This window comes from Symphalangus syndactylus, chromosome 13, assembly GCF_028878055.3.
Source record: "Symphalangus syndactylus isolate Jambi chromosome 13, NHGRI_mSymSyn1-v2.1_pri, whole genome shotgun sequence".
NCBI classification, from domain to species: domain Eukaryota; kingdom Metazoa; phylum Chordata; class Mammalia; order Primates; family Hylobatidae; genus Symphalangus; species Symphalangus syndactylus.
The window spans coordinates 28,339,746-28,359,361 of record NC_072435.2 but is presented as its reverse complement, the minus strand read 5'-3'; the positions used below and the strand labels follow the sequence as shown (position 1 = coordinate 28,359,361).

The following is a 19,616-nucleotide window of genomic DNA, read 5'->3' as shown; positions in this document are numbered from 1 at the left end:
TCAGACGCTGCCATTCGGTTTCAGAAAATGTTGAATGAACACTCACAACACACTTCACATTTATCAGTCAGAGGTAAAACTCTTTAATCTCAGAGCGCCCTTCCCAACTGCCGATCCCCCAACCCCTCACTCTCTCCCCCACACCAGGGCCGGAGAGTGAGGGCCCCTGCCCCCCACCTTGGGTGGACGAGGGCCCTTTAAGGCACCTGTGGAGGTGGGGGGCGAGGGGCGGGAGCTGGTACCATCCTGGATGCAGGGACGGGCTTCGATTGGCAGGCTGTTGTGGGGACGGATGGAACCAATGAAAGGGGGTGCCAGAGGCAGGGACAGTTTAGGGCCATCCCTGAGGGGATCAGGGAACAAGTTGTCTTGGGCTTGGGCAAAGACGACCCCAGCCCCCGTAGTGTAAAGAACGTAAATTGAAGGCCCCAGGCCAATTCTGGGAAGAGGAGGGCTTGGCCACGCCCCTAGGAAGCTGGAGCCAATTGGGAGGGAGAACTCAGGAAAAGCGGACGGTGACTATGTGGAGACTGGTCAAGCCCTTTACAGGACTCGAGCCAATCAAAAAAAGAGCTGCCCAGTAACTAGGAGATGGAGCCAATGCCGTGCGAGCAAAGCCCTTGTCGCTAGGCAGAAAACAACGGAGTTGACCCATTTAGAGCTTAGAACTCAGCGAGCCAATCCCTTAATAGAAGGAATCTGTCGCTAGGCGGAGAAACAGACCCAATCGGGAAACGGGACAGATCCCGCTCCTCGGCGCGAGAGGTCGTGGGCTGGAAGGACGGCGGGGATTGGCAGAGGCGGGTTAATCCTGGGAACGGGAGACGCAAGGAGGCCGGTCCCGGATCGGCCTCAGATTAGCGGGCCCCGGGAGTGGGGCGGGGGCGTAGTGTGGGACGGGGCGGACGCGGCCCGGGACGCTCTCTCCCTGGGCCTCAATATTTCCGCTTCAGCTTCTGGAAGTCGCTGGTGTTAAGCCGCGGCCGTGGCAGGTCCCCGAAAACCTGGGTGTCCTCCGCCTCTCGCAACACCAGCGCGCGCATGCTCGCCGCGATGCGGTCCAGGTCGGGCGAAGAGGGCTGCGGAGACGGCGACAGGGCGAGGTCAGCGCCGGCAGGGCACTCCCCCTGCACCCACACGCGGTCCAGGGGTGCACCCTAGCTCCAAGCCCACTCCTAACACGTCCCCGCCCTGCCACCTGTGCCCTGCGATGCCCACTGCCAGCAGTGCCCTTCCCCGTCTTGCTCCGCGTAGGAACCCTTCTACCCAGTTCAGACACCTCCTCCACGAAGCCTTCCTGCCCCTCTCCCCCTCCCCTTCTTGGCCTAGGACATTGCTTCCTACACGGTGGAAGTGCTGTTGTCTGCTAGCCATTAAGGCTGCGTGCACCGTCTCATCTCTGAGGATCTGAGCTGGGGTTTCAGTCATGTTCCAATCAGACCTCTGCCGCTGACAAACTGTGAGCAAGAGGTTTTGCTTCCCTAGGCCTCACGTCTCCCCTTCTGAAAAATGGGGCAGATAACAGGGTCTCTGTGAGGGCTGAGATAATCAGCTGTTACTGCTTTATCATGTGGCCACTGCACTACAGAAAAGATCCCTCCCTGTGTCGGCCCCCACCAAGGAGCAGTCCTACCATTCTGCCTGCAGCTCCGGCACTACAGCCCCCGTCACCCTGAGCTGGGCCTGTCCCCTCGCAGGATGGGACCCGGAGACCCAGATCAGGAACTGGACCTGAGCCCAGTGGGAGACCAGCCCCTGGGCACAGCACTCAGGAGGCCACAGCGTTCAATTAACTGTGTTGCCATGAGTCGCAAGCAGAGACAGCAGCAGCAGGTGGACCCTGCCTGCACCGGGCCGTTCCTGGTCTTCAGCGCTCACTGCCTCATTGAGGGAGGATGCACGGAAAAGGTCACCACTGTGACTGCTGGTTTGCACATGAGGACACTGAGGCTTGAGAAGGGGGACTGTGGGGATCCAGGTCTCCTCCCTCAAAACCCACAGCTCCTTCCTGAAACACACCTGGGTTCCAGTCCCAGCTCTGCCTCTCAGGGAAGTCACATGTCCCCTCAGTGCCTCAGTTTCCCCTCTGCTTCAGGGAGGCTCAGTGAAGGGTGAGGAGGACCCACCCAGGCCAGCACAGCCGAGCCCAGGAGCTTCAAACAGGGGTTGCTACAAGGGATGAACAGGGGACCGGGGGTGGGACAAATTCTGCAAAGGGCCAGGAATGTGCAGGGTGGGGATGGGAGGTGATCTGAACCCTCCAAGCCTCAGTTTCTCCACTGGAGGGCATGCCAAAATACCTGTGCCTTGCCCAGAGCAGGTGTTCTATAAACAGAGACGCTCCTGGAAAGGAGAGGCCTTCTCTATAAGGCACTAGGACACATGGTAAGGCTGCAATTGTTAAAACTACAAGGCTGGGGTCCAAGAACTCGTCTCTTGAGGTTGAGGGGAAGATTCAGTTAGCTTATGGGTGGAAAGCAGCATCCATGCTGGAGGGCTTCCTGGAGGAGGCAGCTCAAAGCCCTTCCAGCTGCTCTCCCTACCTCCCCACATTTGCCCCTCACCGGCCCATTCTCCTCATCTGATGACCGCGCCTCTGTCCTCTTCTCCTTGAAGCCCCAGACGGGCACAGACACAGGCAGGGACTTGGCGTACTGCTGTGTGGGTAGGGCTGAGGCTGGGGGCACTGAGCAGGTGAGGGGGCCGGCGGGGGTCTCCTCGCTCAGGCTGCCATCTGAAAGAGGGGGTGGATTTCAGCTTCTGTCCCTGCCTTTGTGCCGGCCGCCTGCCCGCCCCCAGGTAGGGAGGGGAACAGCCTGGGACACTCACCGTCTGTACTCTCGGGGTCCGACTCACAGAAGGGGGGAAGGTCCTGGAGGGTGGCGTCCTCATCCATCACGAAGAGCCCTGTGGATGGTGTGAGTTAGAGGCCCGGGCCAGGCAGCACCTAGCCATGCTCCATGTGCCCTCCTCCTCAGCCACAGCCACTGCCACAGCCACCACCTCCACCTCCCTGAGGCTTCTGAGACCCATTTCCTTCCCCTCAAAAACAACTTCCTCTGGCAGCCTGCCTGGTCATCGGCAAAAACAAACCCAGTTTCTATGGATCTGCCACCTTCTCAGCTGCACACAACAGGCTGCTAACATGAAACCTCTATGATCTGTTCGGGAGAATGTGACTCAAAATACAGCCTGAGAGAAATATGGGATGACTATGACCTCTGTTTCACAAATGGAGACCTGGAGGCCCAGAGAGGTTAAGTCACTTGCCCGAGGTCCCATGGCCACTAAGGGACACCACCAGGATTTGAACTCAGGATGCCTGCCCTTCACCCTATGTGGGTTTTCTACAGCAACGGTGAGGAGGCTGGCCATTGGTAATAACAACAAACAAGGACCTCCTAGTTACTGATCAAATTCCTACTAACTCCGCAAAGCCCTAGTGTTACAGTCCAGCCTCCAGGAAGTGCCCAACCCCCAAATTCCCCCCAAAACAGCTGGTTGCTCCCTCCCTGGCTTCCTCAGACCTTGGCTGCATCCCAAACAACTCTTTACTCCTACTTGGCCTCCCAGGCATTGTGGAAATGACTCTGGTTCTACCCGTGACCTGCTCCAGAGCCTCTCGACCCCCACTGGGACTCCAATTCCTTGGCTAGACCGGGAGCCCCTTGAGAAGAAAGCCCGAGCCTGCTCTGTGTCCCTGTGCCCACCACTCCCAGCACAGAGCTGGCCCCAGGACCAGTAAGGCTCAGAGCAGGGAAGGGACTGGCTTTAGATCACACAGCAAGCCCCGGGCAAGCCTGTCTGGCTCTGGGGTCCTGAGACTGCACTTCTGTAGAAGTACTCTGGGCTAAGCAGGCCCCCCACCACAAAGCCTCCTGCGGGCACCTTGAGCGCTGGGCCGCCCCCGCCCTGCCCCCGCCCTCTCACCTCCATTATCACTGATGCCCAGCTGCTCCCCGGAGGCCTCTGTCTCTGTGGGCTCATCCTCGTCCTCCTCGTTGTCCTCTCTGGCCAGGGTGGGCCGGGGTGGGCTGGGTGTGGGACTGGGTGGCTGTGGTGCTGGTGGGGGCGCAGGAGGCCGAGCAGCAGTGGCAGCCCTGTGGGCCAGTGCGATGTCGTGCAGGCAGCGGCGCGCTGCCTCCGCCAGGGCTCCTCGACCATGGGCAGCATAGGCACAGGGGCCCGGGCGGGGTGGTGGCGGCGGGGCCGCGGTCAGCAGCACCAGCTCCGTGCCAGTCCGGGCCCGGAAGCGCTCAGCGGCCCCCACCACGGCCTCCCACAGCTCCTCGGGGCGCCCCGACGCCATCCGCGCCCTGCGGGCCAGAGCAGGACAGAGGGGGCTGAGGCTTGGCTGCCTACATCATCACCACCCACTCAGGGTGTCTGCCCGTCCCCTGGATGGCACTCACCCCCCTCCACCCACCGTGTCCCAGCGGTGCTGTGTGTCCTCCCCAAACCTGCTACTCCCCAGGATTCTCACCATCCAGCCCTCGCAGGCCCAGACCCTGGCGACGTCCTCTACCCCAGCCCATTCCTCTTGCCCCACGTCACTGTATTCCTTCCCTTTTGGCCCTGCCCTGGCCTCTGTGGGAGCCGCCAGCCACATGTGAGCAGGGAGTACTGGAAAGGCAGGGAGTCCCAGCAGAGAGGCCTCTAACAGTAAAACCTGCACTGGGTTCTGAAGACTGAGTACAATAAAGCAGAACGAGCCAGGCACAGTGGCTCAGGCCTGCAACCCCAGCACTTTGGGAGGCCGAGGCAGGCGAATCACCGAGCCCAGGAGTTCGAAGCCAGCCCGGGCAACATGTTGAGACCCCATCTCTATTTAAAAAAAAAAAAAAGAATAATCTGCTTTTTTTACTCTTTTAACATGGTGTCTAGAAAATTTAGAATTCCACGTGGGGCTTGCATTGAATCTGATGGATGATGCCACCCTGCGCCATCGCCCAGCCGTCCTGTCGAGAGTGTCCTGCACGGCCGGGCGCAGTAGCTCACGCTTGTAATCTTAGCACTTTGGGAGGCCGAGGCGGGCGGATCACGAGGTCAGGAGATTGAGACCACGGTGAAACCCTGTCTCTACTAAAAATACAAAAAAATTAGCCGGGCGTGGTGGCGGGCGCCTGTAGTCCCAGCTACTCGGAGAGGCTGAGGCAGGAGAATGGTGTGAACCCGGGAGGCGGAGCTTGCAGTGAGCCGAGATTGCGCCACTGCACTCCAGCCTGGGCGACAGAGCGAGACTCCGTCTCAAAAAAAAAAAAAAAAAAAAAAAAAAAAGAGAGAGTCCTGCACAAGGCCCAGGGGGTTCCTTCTGTACCCGGAGCTGATGCTACTCCTCGCCATAGTCCTCAGGACAGGCCCTGGAGGCTCTGCGTGTTCTGGCCATCCCCAGCTCCTGGGCCATCCTCCCTCCACGGCCTTCCAGAGCCTCTGAGGCCCGAGGCCTTCAGAAAACGTGGTCCCTGACCTGGATGACTTGTGCTCCATTCCCCACCAACCTTTCACTCATCCTAGGGTGGAAGAAACTTTCCCTCACCCCTAGATCCAGCCAGTCCCCTCCCTGGGGGGGTCCCACACTGTCTGAGTGGCCACCTTCCCAGCACACTTCCTTCCGGAGGGAACTGGCTGGTTCCATGACTGAGGCCTCAGAGAGTCGGGGCTGCACAAAGGCAAGAAATGGTGCTGGCGCTGCTCTCTGTGCCGGGAAATCCATGCGGCTTTTCCTACAAGACTGTTCTGGCAAGTCCTCTGTCGCCCCTGATCCCCCAGCATGCATCAGATGACTTCAGGAGCCCATCCGATGCCCTGGGCTTCCTCCATGAGCACTCATGTCACCTGAGCTTGTGAGAGCTGTACCCTGGCTGCCTCCTGCATCAGACTGTGAATTCTCCCAAGGTCAGGAATTTGTGTTTGCAGGACAGGTCGGCCCTAAGCAGACAATGCAGGGTGCATCTCCTTACCGGGGGAGAAGAGCGAGGACAGGGGGGCTGGGTCCTTGCCCTGACTCTGTCTCAAACCTGCTGTGTGACCTTAGACGGCTCACTGGCCCTCTCTGTGCCTCATTTTGTTCCCCAATAACCAGCGTGGTTGAGCCAGAGCTGCTGGGCTGCGGAAGAGGCTCTTCCGGGAAGCAGTGAGCACACCACCACTGCACGGATTCAGGCACAGCTGTGGTCCAGCCTACCAGGGTGAAGGGAGCAGGGAGTCTGGAGTCTCAATGAAATCTGCAGGCCTTTTAGGACTCACGATTATAGATGTCGGTGTTTGCTGAGCACCTATTCAGTGCTGGGATTCCACACCTGGCATCTCACCTCTTATCTGACTCACTCAGGGAGTTCAAAGCCCCGAGGGAAGGAAGAGGTTTATCCACCACTTCCCAGAAGCCACGCAAGGACCCAAGATGGGATCAACCTTCTCATCCCACCCTTTCACCTACGCTATGAGGCAAGAGCTTTAGTTACAGTTCACCCCATTTTACAGTTGCAAACTCAGGCCCAGGGGCAGTCAGCATCTTGAAGGGTCCCACAACTGGAAGAGGCAGGGCTGGGACCCGGACTCAGAAAGTCTAGATCCGGGGCCTGTTCTAAATCCTGACCGCCATCCTGCCTGCCTTTAGGAGAGCAGATATTCTAATCCAGATGGAAAAGTGAGGCTCAGAGAGCTTAGGACACTGGCAAAAAAGCACACAGCTACACAGGGCACAAGTGAGGCTGAAACTGCTGACTGCCCAGCCCCAAAACCCCACTGAACTGGGCGAGTACCCAGTGTCTCAAACACACCCCTCATGTCCTTCCCAGCTGATGAAGGAGGAAACTGAGGCTCTAAGCAAGAAGTGGCTGGTCCAAAGTCAACTGCCTGGCCGTGCTAGGCCTGGGGCTCTCACTTCCACGGGCCCCCAGCCCCTAATGACACGCGGAGAAGAGGGGGAGCGGAGGTCCCGGAAGAGAACGTCAGGATGAACTCTCCCTGTACTCAATCTTGGAGTAGCCACGGGATTGAAGAGAGTGAAATAGGGTGAGTGGGTTGTGAGGGTTCCCCCAACTCAGGAGACATGAGCAAAAAGGACAGGGCGACTTCCACAGGCCTCTTTGCCCAGGTCCAGGAGCACCCTGTAATGTTACCCAACAGGAGAGTAGCCAAGACCTGGGGGTCCTCCTTACCCTTCAGCTTCTAGAGGAGGTCCTGTTTCCTCCAAGGAGCTGAGAGATGGAGGAAGAACCCGTCCCGATGGACGAGTTTCATTTAAGATCAGGGAGAGATGAGAGGAAAGCGAGACGTGTTCCCCACAGGAGGGGGAGCACGATGTGGCTGTCCTCTTTGGATGCAGGGAGAAGAGAGCTAAGGAGGAGAGGGGTGGAACTACCCCTCCTATAGAAATTTTAGTACCCCACACCCCAAGATGTGAGGAACCCGAGCATGAACGCGGTAGCCATGGGTGGGGTGAGTGCCTGGGGCCACGCTCAGCTGCCCCGAGACCTCCTAACCTCGCCCGGAGTCCAGGGAGGGCCCACTGGTCTAGGAAGGAAACAGGAAATCCCGCCCAGGAGGAGGCCAGGACCGGAAGTCCCGCCTTTGGACGGGTGAGGGGCGCCCCGAGGCCCCCCGAGCCATCCCCCGACCCCGTGGACGTGGTCTATGGCCCAGGTAGAGATCCCAGGCGCTCTGGACACCGCAAGGTGAGGCTGTCTAGGATTTGCCTCAGTTCTGACAGGACGATTCCCACGGGAGACCCCCTTCCAGCGCTCAGGAAAGGGTCGCTGGCGGATCCCTGCCCTTTGATCTGTGCAGGCCATACCCCTCCCGTGAGCCGCTCGCCCTCCCAGTGCCCCGCTGCCTCAGGACGGCCAAATCCTCCCCACACCGCGGTTCACAACGCCGCCTCCACTCACGTGCCCGTAGCCAGCATGGCCGGCCCGGCGCCGTCGCCGCCCTCAAAAGACATGGCGGCGCCTTGCGTCACGTCCGCGCAGTTGCCCCGCCTCCTCTCCGCACACTCCGCCTCCCTTATCGGGGCCGCCCGAGATCAAGATGGCGGCCACAGGGGCTTCATCCGAACCAGTGGACAACGGTGACAACAGCGTGCCCATAAGAAAAATGGCGAAAGAAACGCTTCAGCTTTCCCGCCTAGAGCATTTCCATTTGCCCCCAACAATAATGGCTGTCCTCATATGCTCATGACCACAGTAAACGAAGGCAAGCGACCTGACGTCCCTGACCCACAATAAACTTCTTCGAGAAAAGTAGAGGAAATCGATGCTCGTTAACAACATGGCAGCCAACCGGGCTTAATCAGCCCATAGTGTATATTGGCTCTCCCTCCCTCCAACCTGCTCCTATTCAGCACGATGGCTGGCAAAGATCCAACACGGCAGCATTTCTTGCTTCGGTTTGCCAGGCTTCAAAATGGCGGCTCAGCCCACTTTCTCGCGACGGTGACTCAGAAATTCGTCTGGGGCCGCTTCGTTTCTGGGGGCACTGACGGCTTCATCCCGTTATCCCGAGTCCCTCAGTGCCTCTTGTGGTGTACAGCTCCTCTCACCTCCTCTTCTCTTATCCGTTCGGCTCTTCCAGCTGTCGCGCCCCGCAGAGAGATGGGACAGCCCCGTATTAACATGGCCTTGGCTGACCGGCTTAGGCCATGCCCTCGAGCAAAATGGTACCTTCTTGGCTTCAATTCCAGTGTACAATATGGAGAAGGAAGTGGGCGTTTCGAGGCGTGCTTGCCCCAGGTGGTGCAGCTCTCAGACCCTCCCACTTGTTTACTTCGTGGCGAGAGGGAGAACACTGCGCCTGCGCACTCTCCGTAGCCGGCTCCACCTTCGGCGTCTGCGCCACGTGACTCCAATCCACCCTGTGGAATAACCCCTTTCTGAAAGATGGTTTCACCCGCTCCTTCTCTAGAACGGGTCGGGCCGCTACCACTGTCCGGCCCGGAGGGGAACTATTTTTCTCCGGAAGTGACAACACGCTGACTCGGAAAGGGAGGAGGCGGGGCGGTGGGGCCTTCGGCGGCGACTATGGAAGGAGCCGGCTACAGGGTAAGCACCGAGGACACATTCCCTCGCTTCAGTGTATGCGGAACGCCCCGTCTAGTGATCAGCTCTTCTCTCAGACCTTGCGAGTGCTCTTGAGAATCCGGCATGGCCTTGGCAAACACCGATCTCTTATAAACGCGCCGTCACCCTCCCGTCCACCTCCCCAAGGAAGAACCTCTCATGGCCCCGCCCCCCCCGGGGTCAGGCGACTCTTTGGGCCCTGCCCCCTGTGGAACGCACGCCCGTATCCGAACGCGGGCTGGACCATTCTCCCCCACTTGGTCACGGGGCAATGGCCTTCCCGGCCCCGCCCCCTGAGGGTGGCTCCTCCCTGGGCCCGTCCCTATTGGCTCCCCAGGCCGGTCCCCTCGCTTGGGCCCCAGCCCTCGCTGGTTCCCCCCAACTCAGGTGGTGTTTGAGAAGGGCGGAGTGTACCTGCACACCAGCGCTAAGAAGTATCAGGACCGAGACTCTCTCATCGCTGGTGTCATCCGTGTCGTGGAAAAGGTGCGCTGGGAGAGAGCAGGCTCGGACCCGCTCCGAGCGGGATGCAGGCGTTCTGGGATGCAGGCGGCAAATGTAGGAGTTTGGTCTGGCGGTCAGCAGTGGGACCTGAAGAAGGCTGGGTGTGGGAACTGGAATGAGGGGCGGGACTTTGAAAGGCTGAGGGTAGAAACTGGGAAAGTTTGGAAATTTGCAACGGAAAGTTTTGGGAATGTGGTTTGGGGAGCGCCTCTAACCCCGCCTCCCTCCTACTAGGACAATGACGTCCTCCTGCACTGGGCTCCTGTAGAGGAGGCTGGAGATTCCACCCAAATCCTCTTCTCCAAGAAGGTAGGCTCCACCCGCTTTGCTCTTCTCCACTCGCTTTTTTTCTAGGTCCGTGCTGTTGTAAGTCATTTGAGGGACCTGCGTACAATCCCAGACCTACTCGTGGGGCACGTGTGACCCTATTTGGGCTTAGGTACTCTGCCCCTCGGTTTGCTCCTCTCTGTGAAATGGTCAGAGGATGCCCATTCGAGGAAAAAGAGCAGGGACCATGAGACGCACGGTCGTGGGGACGGCTGGCCCCTCTCTCCCTTTGCTTCTTGGGAGATCCCTGCCAGGGTGCAAGATGTGGATTCGAGTTGCTTGAAGGGAAGTGGCATTTCCTCTGGTGCCAGAGGACAGGGCCTGACAGCCTACTCACCCACTTCGTCACTGCTCCTGGCTTTCCCTTCGTTATATCTCCTGGGACTTCCCATGGCTGGACCTGTCCTGGGCAATTCTGAGACCCAGAGATAAGTCAGATCCCGACCCACCTAAGCCCTGACCCTTACTCAGTTTTTGAGAAACTGATAGATGAGGTCAAAAACGCTAGGAAGTGTTGGAACTTTTTGCACCCAGACAGTCTGATTCCAGATCCCCAACGCTTTCTGGGAGAGCAGACGTTTGAGCTGGGACTCCCAGGATATGAAAGGACAAGAAGACATTTCAGGGACAGCAGAACAACCTTCAAGGCACACGGAGAAGTTGGGTGCCTCTGTAGAGGGGTTCTTTAGTGGGGAATGAGACCTCCATTGGAGCTGTCGAGTTCCACCCAGGGGCAGGAAGTCAGTCGGCACCCACAGAGCTAGTGACCAGACACTGGAAGCCTGAGCTGGCCACCCGCGCTGCCCCAGGGCGGAAGGATGAAGATGAAGATGAGTCTCCACCTTACTCCACAGCCAAACACAGCCAAGGCACCAGGAAGTTGCTTTACGTCACTTGCGCTTTTCAGGTTGGCCTGCATCTGGTTGGTAGAATTTGTCCCGTGTCCCGGATTCCAGCTGCAAAGAAACCTGGGAAATGTAGTGTTTTTTTTTTCTTTTGTTGTTGTTGTTGTTGTTTTTTGACAGTCTCACTGTCTCAAAGAGTGCAAAGTGGTATCTTACAGTGGTTTTGGTTTGTATTTACCTAATGAGTACAACAGTGTCCACTGAGCACTCCGCAGCCTGAGTGCAGAGCCACCTGCCGTGTAGCACGGACCTCCCCATGCACCAGGAGACACGGGGTCAAGTCCTGGCTCGCTCTCTGGTTGCGTTGGGTGACCCTGCGCAAGTGCTGTACCTTCTTTTTTCTTTTTTTTAATGAGACAGAGTTCGCTCTTGTTGCCCAAGCTGGAGTGCAATGGCACCATCTCAGCTCACTGCAACCTCCGCCTCCCAGGTTCAAGCGATTTTCCTTCCTCACCATCCTGAGTAGCTGGGATTACAGGCATGCGCCACCATGCCTGGCTAAGTTTTTTGTATTTTTTTAGTAGAAACGAGGTTTCTCCATATTGGTCAGGCTGGTCTGGAACTCCCGACCTCAGGTGATCCGCCCGCCTCAGCCTCCCAAAGTGCTGGGATTACAGGCGTGAGCCACTGCACCCGGCCTGCTGTACCTTCTTTGTGCCTCAGTTTCCCACTTTATTCAATGGGGCTATCTCCCAGGGTAGCCTCAAGGCTCAGATCTGAATCCATAGCCCCTTACTGTCTGCTCCTTCCCTCTCCTAAGGACTCCAGTGGGGGTGACTCCTGCGCTTCTGAGGAGGAACCAACCTTTGACCCCGGCTATGAACCTGACTGGGCTGTCATCAGCACTGTGCGGCCACAGCCCCGCCACTCAGAGCCCACGAGAGGTAGGCTGAGGTGGCGGCCCTTGGGAAGCATGTGTGGGCCAGGTAGGACACATGTTGCCCTCAGTGGTCACGGTCCCAAGGGCTTTGCTGCCAACAATCAAGAAGGCCACTAGTCACCACCTTCTAGTCCCAGGAGCGTGGAAGTGAATGGGAGTACAGGACTGTCCCAGCCCAGGTCAACATGGCCAGTGTCTCTGAGGTTGCAGCCTTGCGCATCCTACTGGGTTCCCGGATTGGCTGTGGGTGCCCCCACACCAGGCCTGCCCCTGAGGTTCGAGGCTGGTGGGGTGACAGATGCAGCTAGTTAGGGTGATTTGCACCATCCGGGGGTCACACAGCGTGCAGGGGACATCCAGAGAAGGCACCTGACCCCTCTGGGGAATGGAGACCCCTTCTAGGAAGAAGTGATGCTGGAGCTTGGCACTGAGGGACTCTTGGGAGTTTTCTCTTCTGGCAGAGAGAGCAGCCCGTGCAAGCCAGAGGCAGGTGGCCCCGGTGTGTTTAGGGAGCCGCTGGCCTTTCATTGTAGCTCAAGTGTGGGATTTTGAGTGAAGAAAGGTTGGAGGTAAGATAGGCAGGGGTGAAGGATGGACCCGAGGGGCCTCGAGTGCCAGGTTGAGGAATAGGGCCCTTACCCTGCAGGTCGAGGGGTGCCTAGGAAGGTTCTGGAAAGGCACATGTCTGCTGGGCTCCCTTCCCGTCTTACTCATTTGTGCTTCCGAGGAATGTGAGGCCAGGAGCAGAGGGGTGGCTTGTGGCGGGGCCCTCAGGAGATGCCTGTGCCGAAGGAACATCCTGGGTTGAGGCTGATAAGGCCAACTCTGGCCTCACACACTTCCCCCAACACAGCGCCCTCTCCCTAGGTGCAGAGCCCAGCTGCCCCCAGGGCTCCTGGGCCTTCTCAGTGAGTCTGGGGGAGCTCAAGTCCATCCGCCGCTCCAAGCCGGGCCTCAGCTGGGCCTACCTGGTTCTGGTGACCCAGGCTGGAGGTTCCCTGCCCGCACTGCACTTCCACCGCGGGGGCACCCGTGCCCTGCTCCGCGTCCTCAGCCGCTACCTGCTGTTGGCCAGGTGAGCTCTCTCCCAGTGCTGGGCCTTAAACCGGGCCCAGTCCCTCCATGGCTGCAGCGTGACCACTCGGGGCTGTGAAAGAAACATAAGTCACACTGATTTAAAGGAAGGCAGAGTTGACCAGCACATATAACTGAAAAGTCAAAAAGGAGTATTGATTTCAGGCAGGACCCAGGTCCCAAAATGTTAGAAACAGTTATCCTTTTTCCCTCTGAGTTCGTCATTCTCTGGGGCCCCAGTGTCCCTGGCTTAACAACCCGGCTGGATAGAAAGCACCTCTTTCCCCACATACCAACAAGATCCCAGAGCTGCCTCTCATTGGCTCGTCCCTGAGTCAGTCACACTGGACCGGAAGATGAAAGGCCCTCATTGGCCAGCCCCGAGTCATGTGCCCACCCCTGGGATCCAGCTCTGGGCCTCCTTTAACAGCATCCCCTGAAATGAGGGATTCTCCAGGGGTGGTTGGGACGCTGCAGCTGGAAGGGATGTCGGCCAAGCACAGACAGCCTGGGACACTGGGCCCCTACCTGTGCATCACCTGTGCGTCACCTCCCGCCTCCCAGCTCCCCGCAGGACTCCCGCCTCTACCTTGTCTTCCCCCACGACTCCTCTGCCCTCTCCAACTCCTTCCACCACCTGCAGCTCTTTGACCAGGACAGCTCCAATGTGGTGTCTGTGAGTGTCCCGGGCACCAGGCCTGGCGGGTGTGGGCAGGGAGGGACGAGAAGGGGTGGGCCATGACCTCCCTTTGGCCTCGTCCCCAGCGCTTCCTCCAGGATCCCTACTCCACCACCTTCAGCAGCTTCTCCCGAGTGACCAACTTCTTCCGGGGTGCCCTGCAGCCACAGCCCGAGGGAGCCGCCTCCGACCTTCCCCCGCCACCCGACGATGAGCCCGAGCCTGGGTTCGAGGTCATTTCCTGTGTGAGTAGTGAGTGGACCCTCCCTGTTATTTCTGGCCGTGTCTCCTTGGGCGCATGATTTCATTTCCCTGGGCCTCAATTTCCTCCGTGGTAAAACGGGGATGATAATGGGATCCCCTCAGGGGGTGCATGAAGAAAGCGCTCATGGCTCTGCCAGACACTGTGAGCACCTGCTCACTCTTACTGGCGGACCCCCCCTAACTGGGGGGTGACTTGGCTGCTGAGCCCCGGAAGAGGCTGCTGCCCGCCCCTGAATGTTAGTCATCCGTCAAGCTAAGAAGCTCTCTGAACTTGTGGACTGAGGCCGAGTTGGGTCCCCCCACCACCCCGCCGAGCCCCGGGCTCATTTGCCCTTTGCCTGCAGGTGGAGCTGGGGCCTCGGCCAACCGTGGAGCGGGGCCCTCCAGTTACAGAGGAGGAGTGGGCACGCCACGTGGGCCCTGAGGGCCGCCTGCAGCACGTCCCCGAGCTGAAGAACCGGATCTTCTCAGGGGTGAGTGCCAGGACAGGTGGAAGGATGGAGCAGGGCCAGAACAAGGCCCCACTGAGCTGCCTGCCCTCCTGCACCCCCAGGGTCTGAGCCCCAGCCTGCGGCGCGAGGCCTGGAAGTTCCTCCTGGGGTACCTCAGCTGGGAAGGCACAGCTGAGGAGCACAAGGCCCACATACGCAAGAAAACGTGAGTCCTCAGGAGGCCCTGCTCTGCCAGGCATGACACCTGGCACCTCCTAGGGCACCAGTGGGCAAGTTCTGTGGATGCTGGTTGTGAGCCTGCTGTATCTGGGCACCATCTTGCGCCTGTGGAATGCAGCAATAATCAAGCCAGACCCATCCTCACCCCTGTATGGTCTGTCTCTTGACTCCATTGCAGTTTTCATTCCTGTGCCATACTGTTTTAATGATCACAGTTTTGCAGCATGTTTTATAACCTAGGAGGGCCCATCTCTCCTCATTTCTGGTGTAGGTTATGTGCCTGCCAGGCACTGAGGATGCAGCAGTGCTGGACAATTCCCTGTCCCTGGTGCCCTGTCCAGCAGGGGGTAACAAATTTTCACCAAAAGCCCACAAGGCTATGTAGTGAGAGATGCCAGGAAGGTGAAGTGTAAGGGATAGTGGCAACAATGACAAGGTGACCTGCTTGGGTCTGTGTGGTCAGGGAGGGGCTCTGCAGGGCTGACCTGGGAGGTGGCGCCAGGCTGGGAGGTCTCTGGGTGCTGCAGATAGTGGCGGCCTCACGTCTTGTTTCCCTCTGCCACTCAGAGATGAGTATTTCCGCATGAAGCTGCAGTGGAAATCTGTGAGCCCTGAGCAGGAGCGGAGAAACTCACTCCTGCACGGATACCGCAGCCTCATCGGTCGGTGTCAGGGGTGGCACTTTGGGTGGATGGGAGCAGGGAACCACAGGAGGGCCTCAGGCATGAGTGCGAGGGGGAGATAGAGGGAGCCCCCTGCCTCCCCAAGACCAGGGAGAGGGCATCTTCGGGGAAAGCGGCATGGGCTGTTGGGGAATGGCCCTGGGGGAGCAAGGCCAGGGACAGCATGAGAAAGAAAGGGAGCCCGGCTGCCTTGGGGCCCAGTCTCAGTTCTGTTGATGCCTGGAGATCTTGGCAAGTGATTTTGCCTCCCTGGGCCTCAGTTTCCCCTACTGTGGGAGGATACAGCCAGCTGGTGAGTGGGAGGCCCGGTGCCTCACAGCAGGAGCATCAGCGATAGTTTCTAGAACCAGCTCCGCTTCTCCCCCAGAGCAAACCCCGAGGCTGGGGGCTGCCGGCAGGAGGAGTAGTGGGGGCTGGCACTGGTGGCCAGCAGGGATGGGCCCCCCTACCCTTCTCACCTTTGCACCCTGTGTCCGGTCCCTGCAGAGAGGGACGTGAGCCGCACTGACAGGACCAACAAGTTCTACGAGGGTCCCGAGAACCCGGGGCTGGGCCTGCTGAACGACATCCTCCTCACCTACTGCATGTATCACTTCGACCTCGGTGGGTGCCAGGCCTGGGGATGGGCGCAGCCGGGGCTGTCCAGGGGAGCGCTGCAGGCCTGGCTGCAGCCTGACCCCATGTCCCCCCAGGCTACGTCCAGGGCATGAGTGACCTTCTCTCCCCGATCCTCTACGTCATTCAGAACGAGGTGGATGCTTTCTGGTGTTTCTGTGGCTTCATGGAGCTCGTGGTAAGGCTCAGGTCAGGGGTGGGACAACAGGCCTGTCGAGCGATCAGGGGTCCTGGCACCTCAACAGGGTCTCCTCCTCCCCCCTCCTTCCGTCCCACAGCAAGGGAACTTTGAAGAGAGCCAGGAGACCATGAAGCGGCAACTCGGGCGACTGCTGCTGCTCCTGAGGGTGCTGGACCCCCTGCTCTGCGACTTCCTGGGTATGTCTCTCGGGAGGGTGGGCAGGAGACAGTGGGGCCATAGACCTTGCCAGATTCTCTGGTAGCAGCCACAGGTGGCATCCTGGACATTGGGTCCTGATCCAAACAAGAGAAACATCCCCACACAACCTAGAATGTAGAGGCAGAATTGCTGTTTGAAGCAAAACTTCACCAAATGCAGACACGCAGGCACGCTGCCTCACCCCATCCTCATGCTCACCTAGATCCTGTTTGGGCTTTGCCTTTGGCTTAACCTGCAGGGTATTTTTCAGAAATAAGGACCTAGGCATTCATGCCCCTTCTTATCTCCACCTGGCTGTGGTTCACCTTGAACCAGGAATCAGAGACTGGTTCTCTGGGCCCTGGGCCTGGGGGTGCTGCATCCCAGCTTTAACATTTTTATTCTTCGACCAGGCACAGTGGCTCACGCCTGTAATCCCAGCACTTTAGGAGGCCAAGGCGGGCGGATCACTTGAGGCCAGGAGTTCCAGACCTGGCTGGGCAACATAGCAAAACTCTGTTTCTACTAAAAATACAAAAAAATTAGCCAGCCGTGGTGGCACACGCCTGTAATCCCAGCTGTTGGGATTGGCTGAGGCACAAGAATCATTCAAACTGGAGCGGGGGAGGTAGCAGTGAGCAGAGACTGTGCCACTGAACTCCAGCCTGGGCAACAGAGTGAGACCTCGTCTCAAAAAAAAAAAAAAAAAAAAAAGGTCGGGTGTGGTGGCCCACGCCTGTAATCCAGCACCTTGGGAGGGCAAAGTAGGCGGATCACCTGAGGTCAGGAGTTCAAGACCAGCCTGGCCAACATGGTGAAACCCTGTCTCTACTAAAAATACAAAAATTAGCCAGGGGTGGTGGCGGACACCTGTTAATCCTAGCTACTCAGGAGGCTGAGGCAGGAGAATCACTTGAGCCGAGGTTGCACCACTGCATTCCAGCCTGGGCGACAGAGCAAGACTCTGTCTCAAAAAAAAAAACAAAAAAGAAAGTTAAAGTTGCTGTTTGATATCGTTATTTTTCTTGAGTGCAGATGGTGATGATAATAAGTTAAACTTATTCATGAACATTTCCTCGATGCTTTAGGACCCCCAGGGAAGAGAGCTGAGATATTCTGCCCTCACCTTACTGATGAGGAAACTGAGCCATAGAAAAGCGTCACCTCCTAGGGCACAAGGACAGAGGCTGCCTCTGTGTCATTCGAAGTCTTCTGAAGCATCACTTTTCTTAGTGGCACGGCATCGTGTCCACCTGCGAGATGTGGTAGAATTGATTTAACTTGACCTGCTGGAGATTCGGGTCCTTTGCAGTTTTTCACCACGGTGCATAGTCTGGGTAATTTCTTTAGGTTCACTTCCAAGAAGTGGAATTTTGTTGAGGACAGTGCTTGTTTTCACAGCTTTGAAGAGTTTGTCCTTCGTTGTCACTTTCCTAAAAAGTTAGAATGCTCAGACTCTCACTCTCATTTGACTTAACTTGGGCGGGAAAAAAGGTTCAACACCAGCTCAATTTTTTTTTTCTTTTTGAGATGGAGTCTCGCTCTGTTGCCCAGGCTGGAGCGCAGTGGCGCGATCTCGGCTCACTACAACCTCCACCTCCCGGGTTCAAGCGATTCTCCTGCCTCAGTCTCCCAAGGGGCTGAATTACAGGGGTGTGGCACCATGCCCAGCTAATTTTTGTATTTTTAGTAGAGGTGGGATTTCACCACGTTGGCCAGGCTGTATTTTTAGTAAAGATGGGGTTTTACCATTTTGGCCTGGTTGGTCTCGAACTCCTGACCTCAGGTGATCCACCCGCCTCACCCTCCCAAAGTGCTGGGGTTACAGGCGTGCGCCATCGCACCCGGCCCTCAGCTTAAATTTTTGCTAACAGCATATCTAAGAGTGCCAGTTTCCTTAGCCCTCACCAGCAGCGGGCACTGAGGTCCGTTTCCTCGGGCGTGCTGGGCGTCCTGCCTCCCTTCCATGTCCATGCAGATGTGGAAGTATAATAGCACACTTCCTCTGGAGAGTGGGAGGAAGGAGGGGCAGGGCCCACGTTCAGGGCTGCTCCTGCCTCACCTCCGAGGTTCCCAAGCCAGACATAAGTCACTTGCCTAGACTGATGGAGAAGGTCTTCCAGTCAGGATGACTTCTCAAACTCTCAGTCCCAGCGCTGGGCAAGGCTGAGTGGGCTCCATGTCATCCCCCAGATTCCCAGGACTCTGGCTCTCTCTGCTTCTGTTTCCGGTGGCTGCTCATCTGGTTCAAGAGGGAATTCCCCTTCCCGGATGTCCTTCGGCTGTGGGAGGTGGGTCAGCCAGTTTGGGCGAGAGGCCTGAAGGGGTGGGCTCACCTGCCCTGGGAGAGGCTGGGAGGTTGGGCGGAGAGGGGCAGACCCTGGTGGGACCTCAGGCCCAGGCTGGGCTATGATCTCTCCCTCTCTCCCTTTGTCCCGCACCCCCAGGTGCTGTGGACAGGGCTCCCTGGCCCCAATCTGCACCTGCTGGTGGCCTGCGCCATCCTGGACATGGAGCGGGACACCCTCATGCTGTCCGGCTTCGGCTCCAATGAGATCCTCAAGGTGAGGCTCCGGCCCCGCCCCCGCCCTGTCCACCCTGAGCTGGGCGCTGCCCAGGGCCGCAGTACCTCCGGGGAGCAGGTGTTCAGTGTGGGGTTATTGAAGCCTGGTTAGCTGGGAGCGCAGTGAGGGTGGGGCCGCGTAGGTTTCCCTTCTGCCCCATCCCATACCTGCTCCCAGCAAGGTCCTCCGGGCAGGTGGGTGGGGACCTGCCCTCCCCGAGTACGTGCTCAGAATGCTCCCGGAGGCCTGAGAAGCATGACTTCCCCAGCGCACCTCTGAGCCCCCAGAGGGCCAGCCCGTGTGTCTTCATTGTTTCCCAGCACGAGGCACAGAGTGGGCGCTCGGGCGGAGGTGGCTGAGTGCCGGCTGGCGCCTGACCCACCCCCTCCCGCAGCACATCAACGAGCTGACTATGAAGCTGAGCGTGGAGGACGTGCTGACCCGTGCCGAGGCCCTGCACCGCCAGCTAACCGCCTGCCCCGTGAGTCTCCGTCCGCCCCGCAGCGCCCCGCCCGAACCCCGACTGACCCCCGCCCCCATCTCACCTTCACCTTCCGCTTTTCGCTTCTCTCATCCCGCGCCTCCAGGAGCTGCCCCACAACGTGCAGGAGATCCTGGGGCTGGCGCCGCCCGCAGAGCCCCACAGCCCCTCGCCCGCCGCCTCCCCGCTGCCTCTGTCGCCCACCCGGGCCCCGCCCAACCCGCCGCCCTCCACGGACACAGCCCCGCAGCCCGACAGCAGCCTGGAGATCCTGCCCGAGGAGGAGGACGACGGCGCCGACTCCTAACCCCACCAGGCAGCCTCGTTCTGCACAGGCACTTTAGCCCGAGCCAGGCACACCTGCGAGGGGGCGGGTGCGCTCCGCCGCCCTACTGATAAGCTGGCTTCATTAAACTGACACTTCCCATGTGCAGTTGGCTTCTTGGTGGTGGGGGGAAGGCTGCCAAGTGGGCTCTGACCTGGGTGGGGAGGGGATGGTGGCTGGGCAGACCCTGGGGTGAATGATTGGGGTTT

The 19,616-nt window shown here is 58.6% G+C and overlaps 2 protein-coding genes across 9 annotated transcripts; one reads left to right on the top strand and one right to left on the bottom strand.

Moving 5' to 3' along the window:
- Window positions 1–59: 59 nt before the first annotated feature.
- On the bottom strand, window positions 60–8,685 carry AKT1S1 (AKT1 substrate 1). Of its 6 annotated transcripts, none has more exons than XM_055238434.2 (5): window positions 7,890–8,685; window positions 3,931–4,316; window positions 2,830–2,907; window positions 2,565–2,734; window positions 60–1,079 (listed from the first exon to the last, which is right to left on the bottom strand). In XM_055238434.2, exons 1-5 carry the CDS (start codon window positions 7,940–7,942, stop codon window positions 936–938), a joined length of 831 nt encoding a protein of 276 aa, XP_055094409.1. In that variant the 5' UTR covers window positions 7,943–8,685; the 3' UTR covers window positions 60–935. The 6 variants fall into 6 exon arrangements, with proteins under 6 accessions (XP_055094409.1, XP_055094413.1, XP_063471043.1 ...); XM_055238438.2 differs by having other exon boundaries at window positions 8,540–8,643; XM_063614973.1 differs by having other exon boundaries at window positions 8,328–8,442.
- Window positions 8,686–8,895: 210 nt separating this feature from the next.
- Window positions 8,896–19,509, top strand: TBC1D17 (TBC1 domain family member 17). 3 transcript variants are annotated; one of them, XM_055238414.2, is made up of 17 exons: window positions 8,896–9,038; window positions 9,444–9,542; window positions 9,795–9,869; window positions 11,553–11,676; window positions 12,540–12,747; window positions 13,311–13,422; window positions 13,512–13,670; window positions 14,034–14,162; window positions 14,243–14,346; window positions 14,928–15,022; window positions 15,530–15,646; window positions 15,736–15,836; window positions 15,937–16,036; window positions 18,231–18,328; window positions 18,485–18,601; window positions 18,996–19,082; window positions 19,189–19,509. In XM_055238414.2, the coding sequence occupies exons 1-17, from the start codon at window positions 9,018–9,020 to the stop codon at window positions 19,387–19,389; spliced, it is 1,947 nt and encodes a 648-aa protein (XP_055094389.1). In that variant the 5' UTR covers window positions 8,896–9,017; the 3' UTR covers window positions 19,390–19,509. The 3 variants fall into 3 exon arrangements, with proteins under 3 accessions (XP_055094389.1, XP_055094391.1, XP_055094390.1); XM_055238416.2 differs by lacking the exon at window positions 19,189–19,509 and having other exon boundaries at window positions 18,922–19,059; XM_055238415.2 differs by lacking the exon at window positions 9,444–9,542 and having other exon boundaries at window positions 8,997–9,038.
- Window positions 19,510–19,616: the final 107 nt, after the last annotated feature.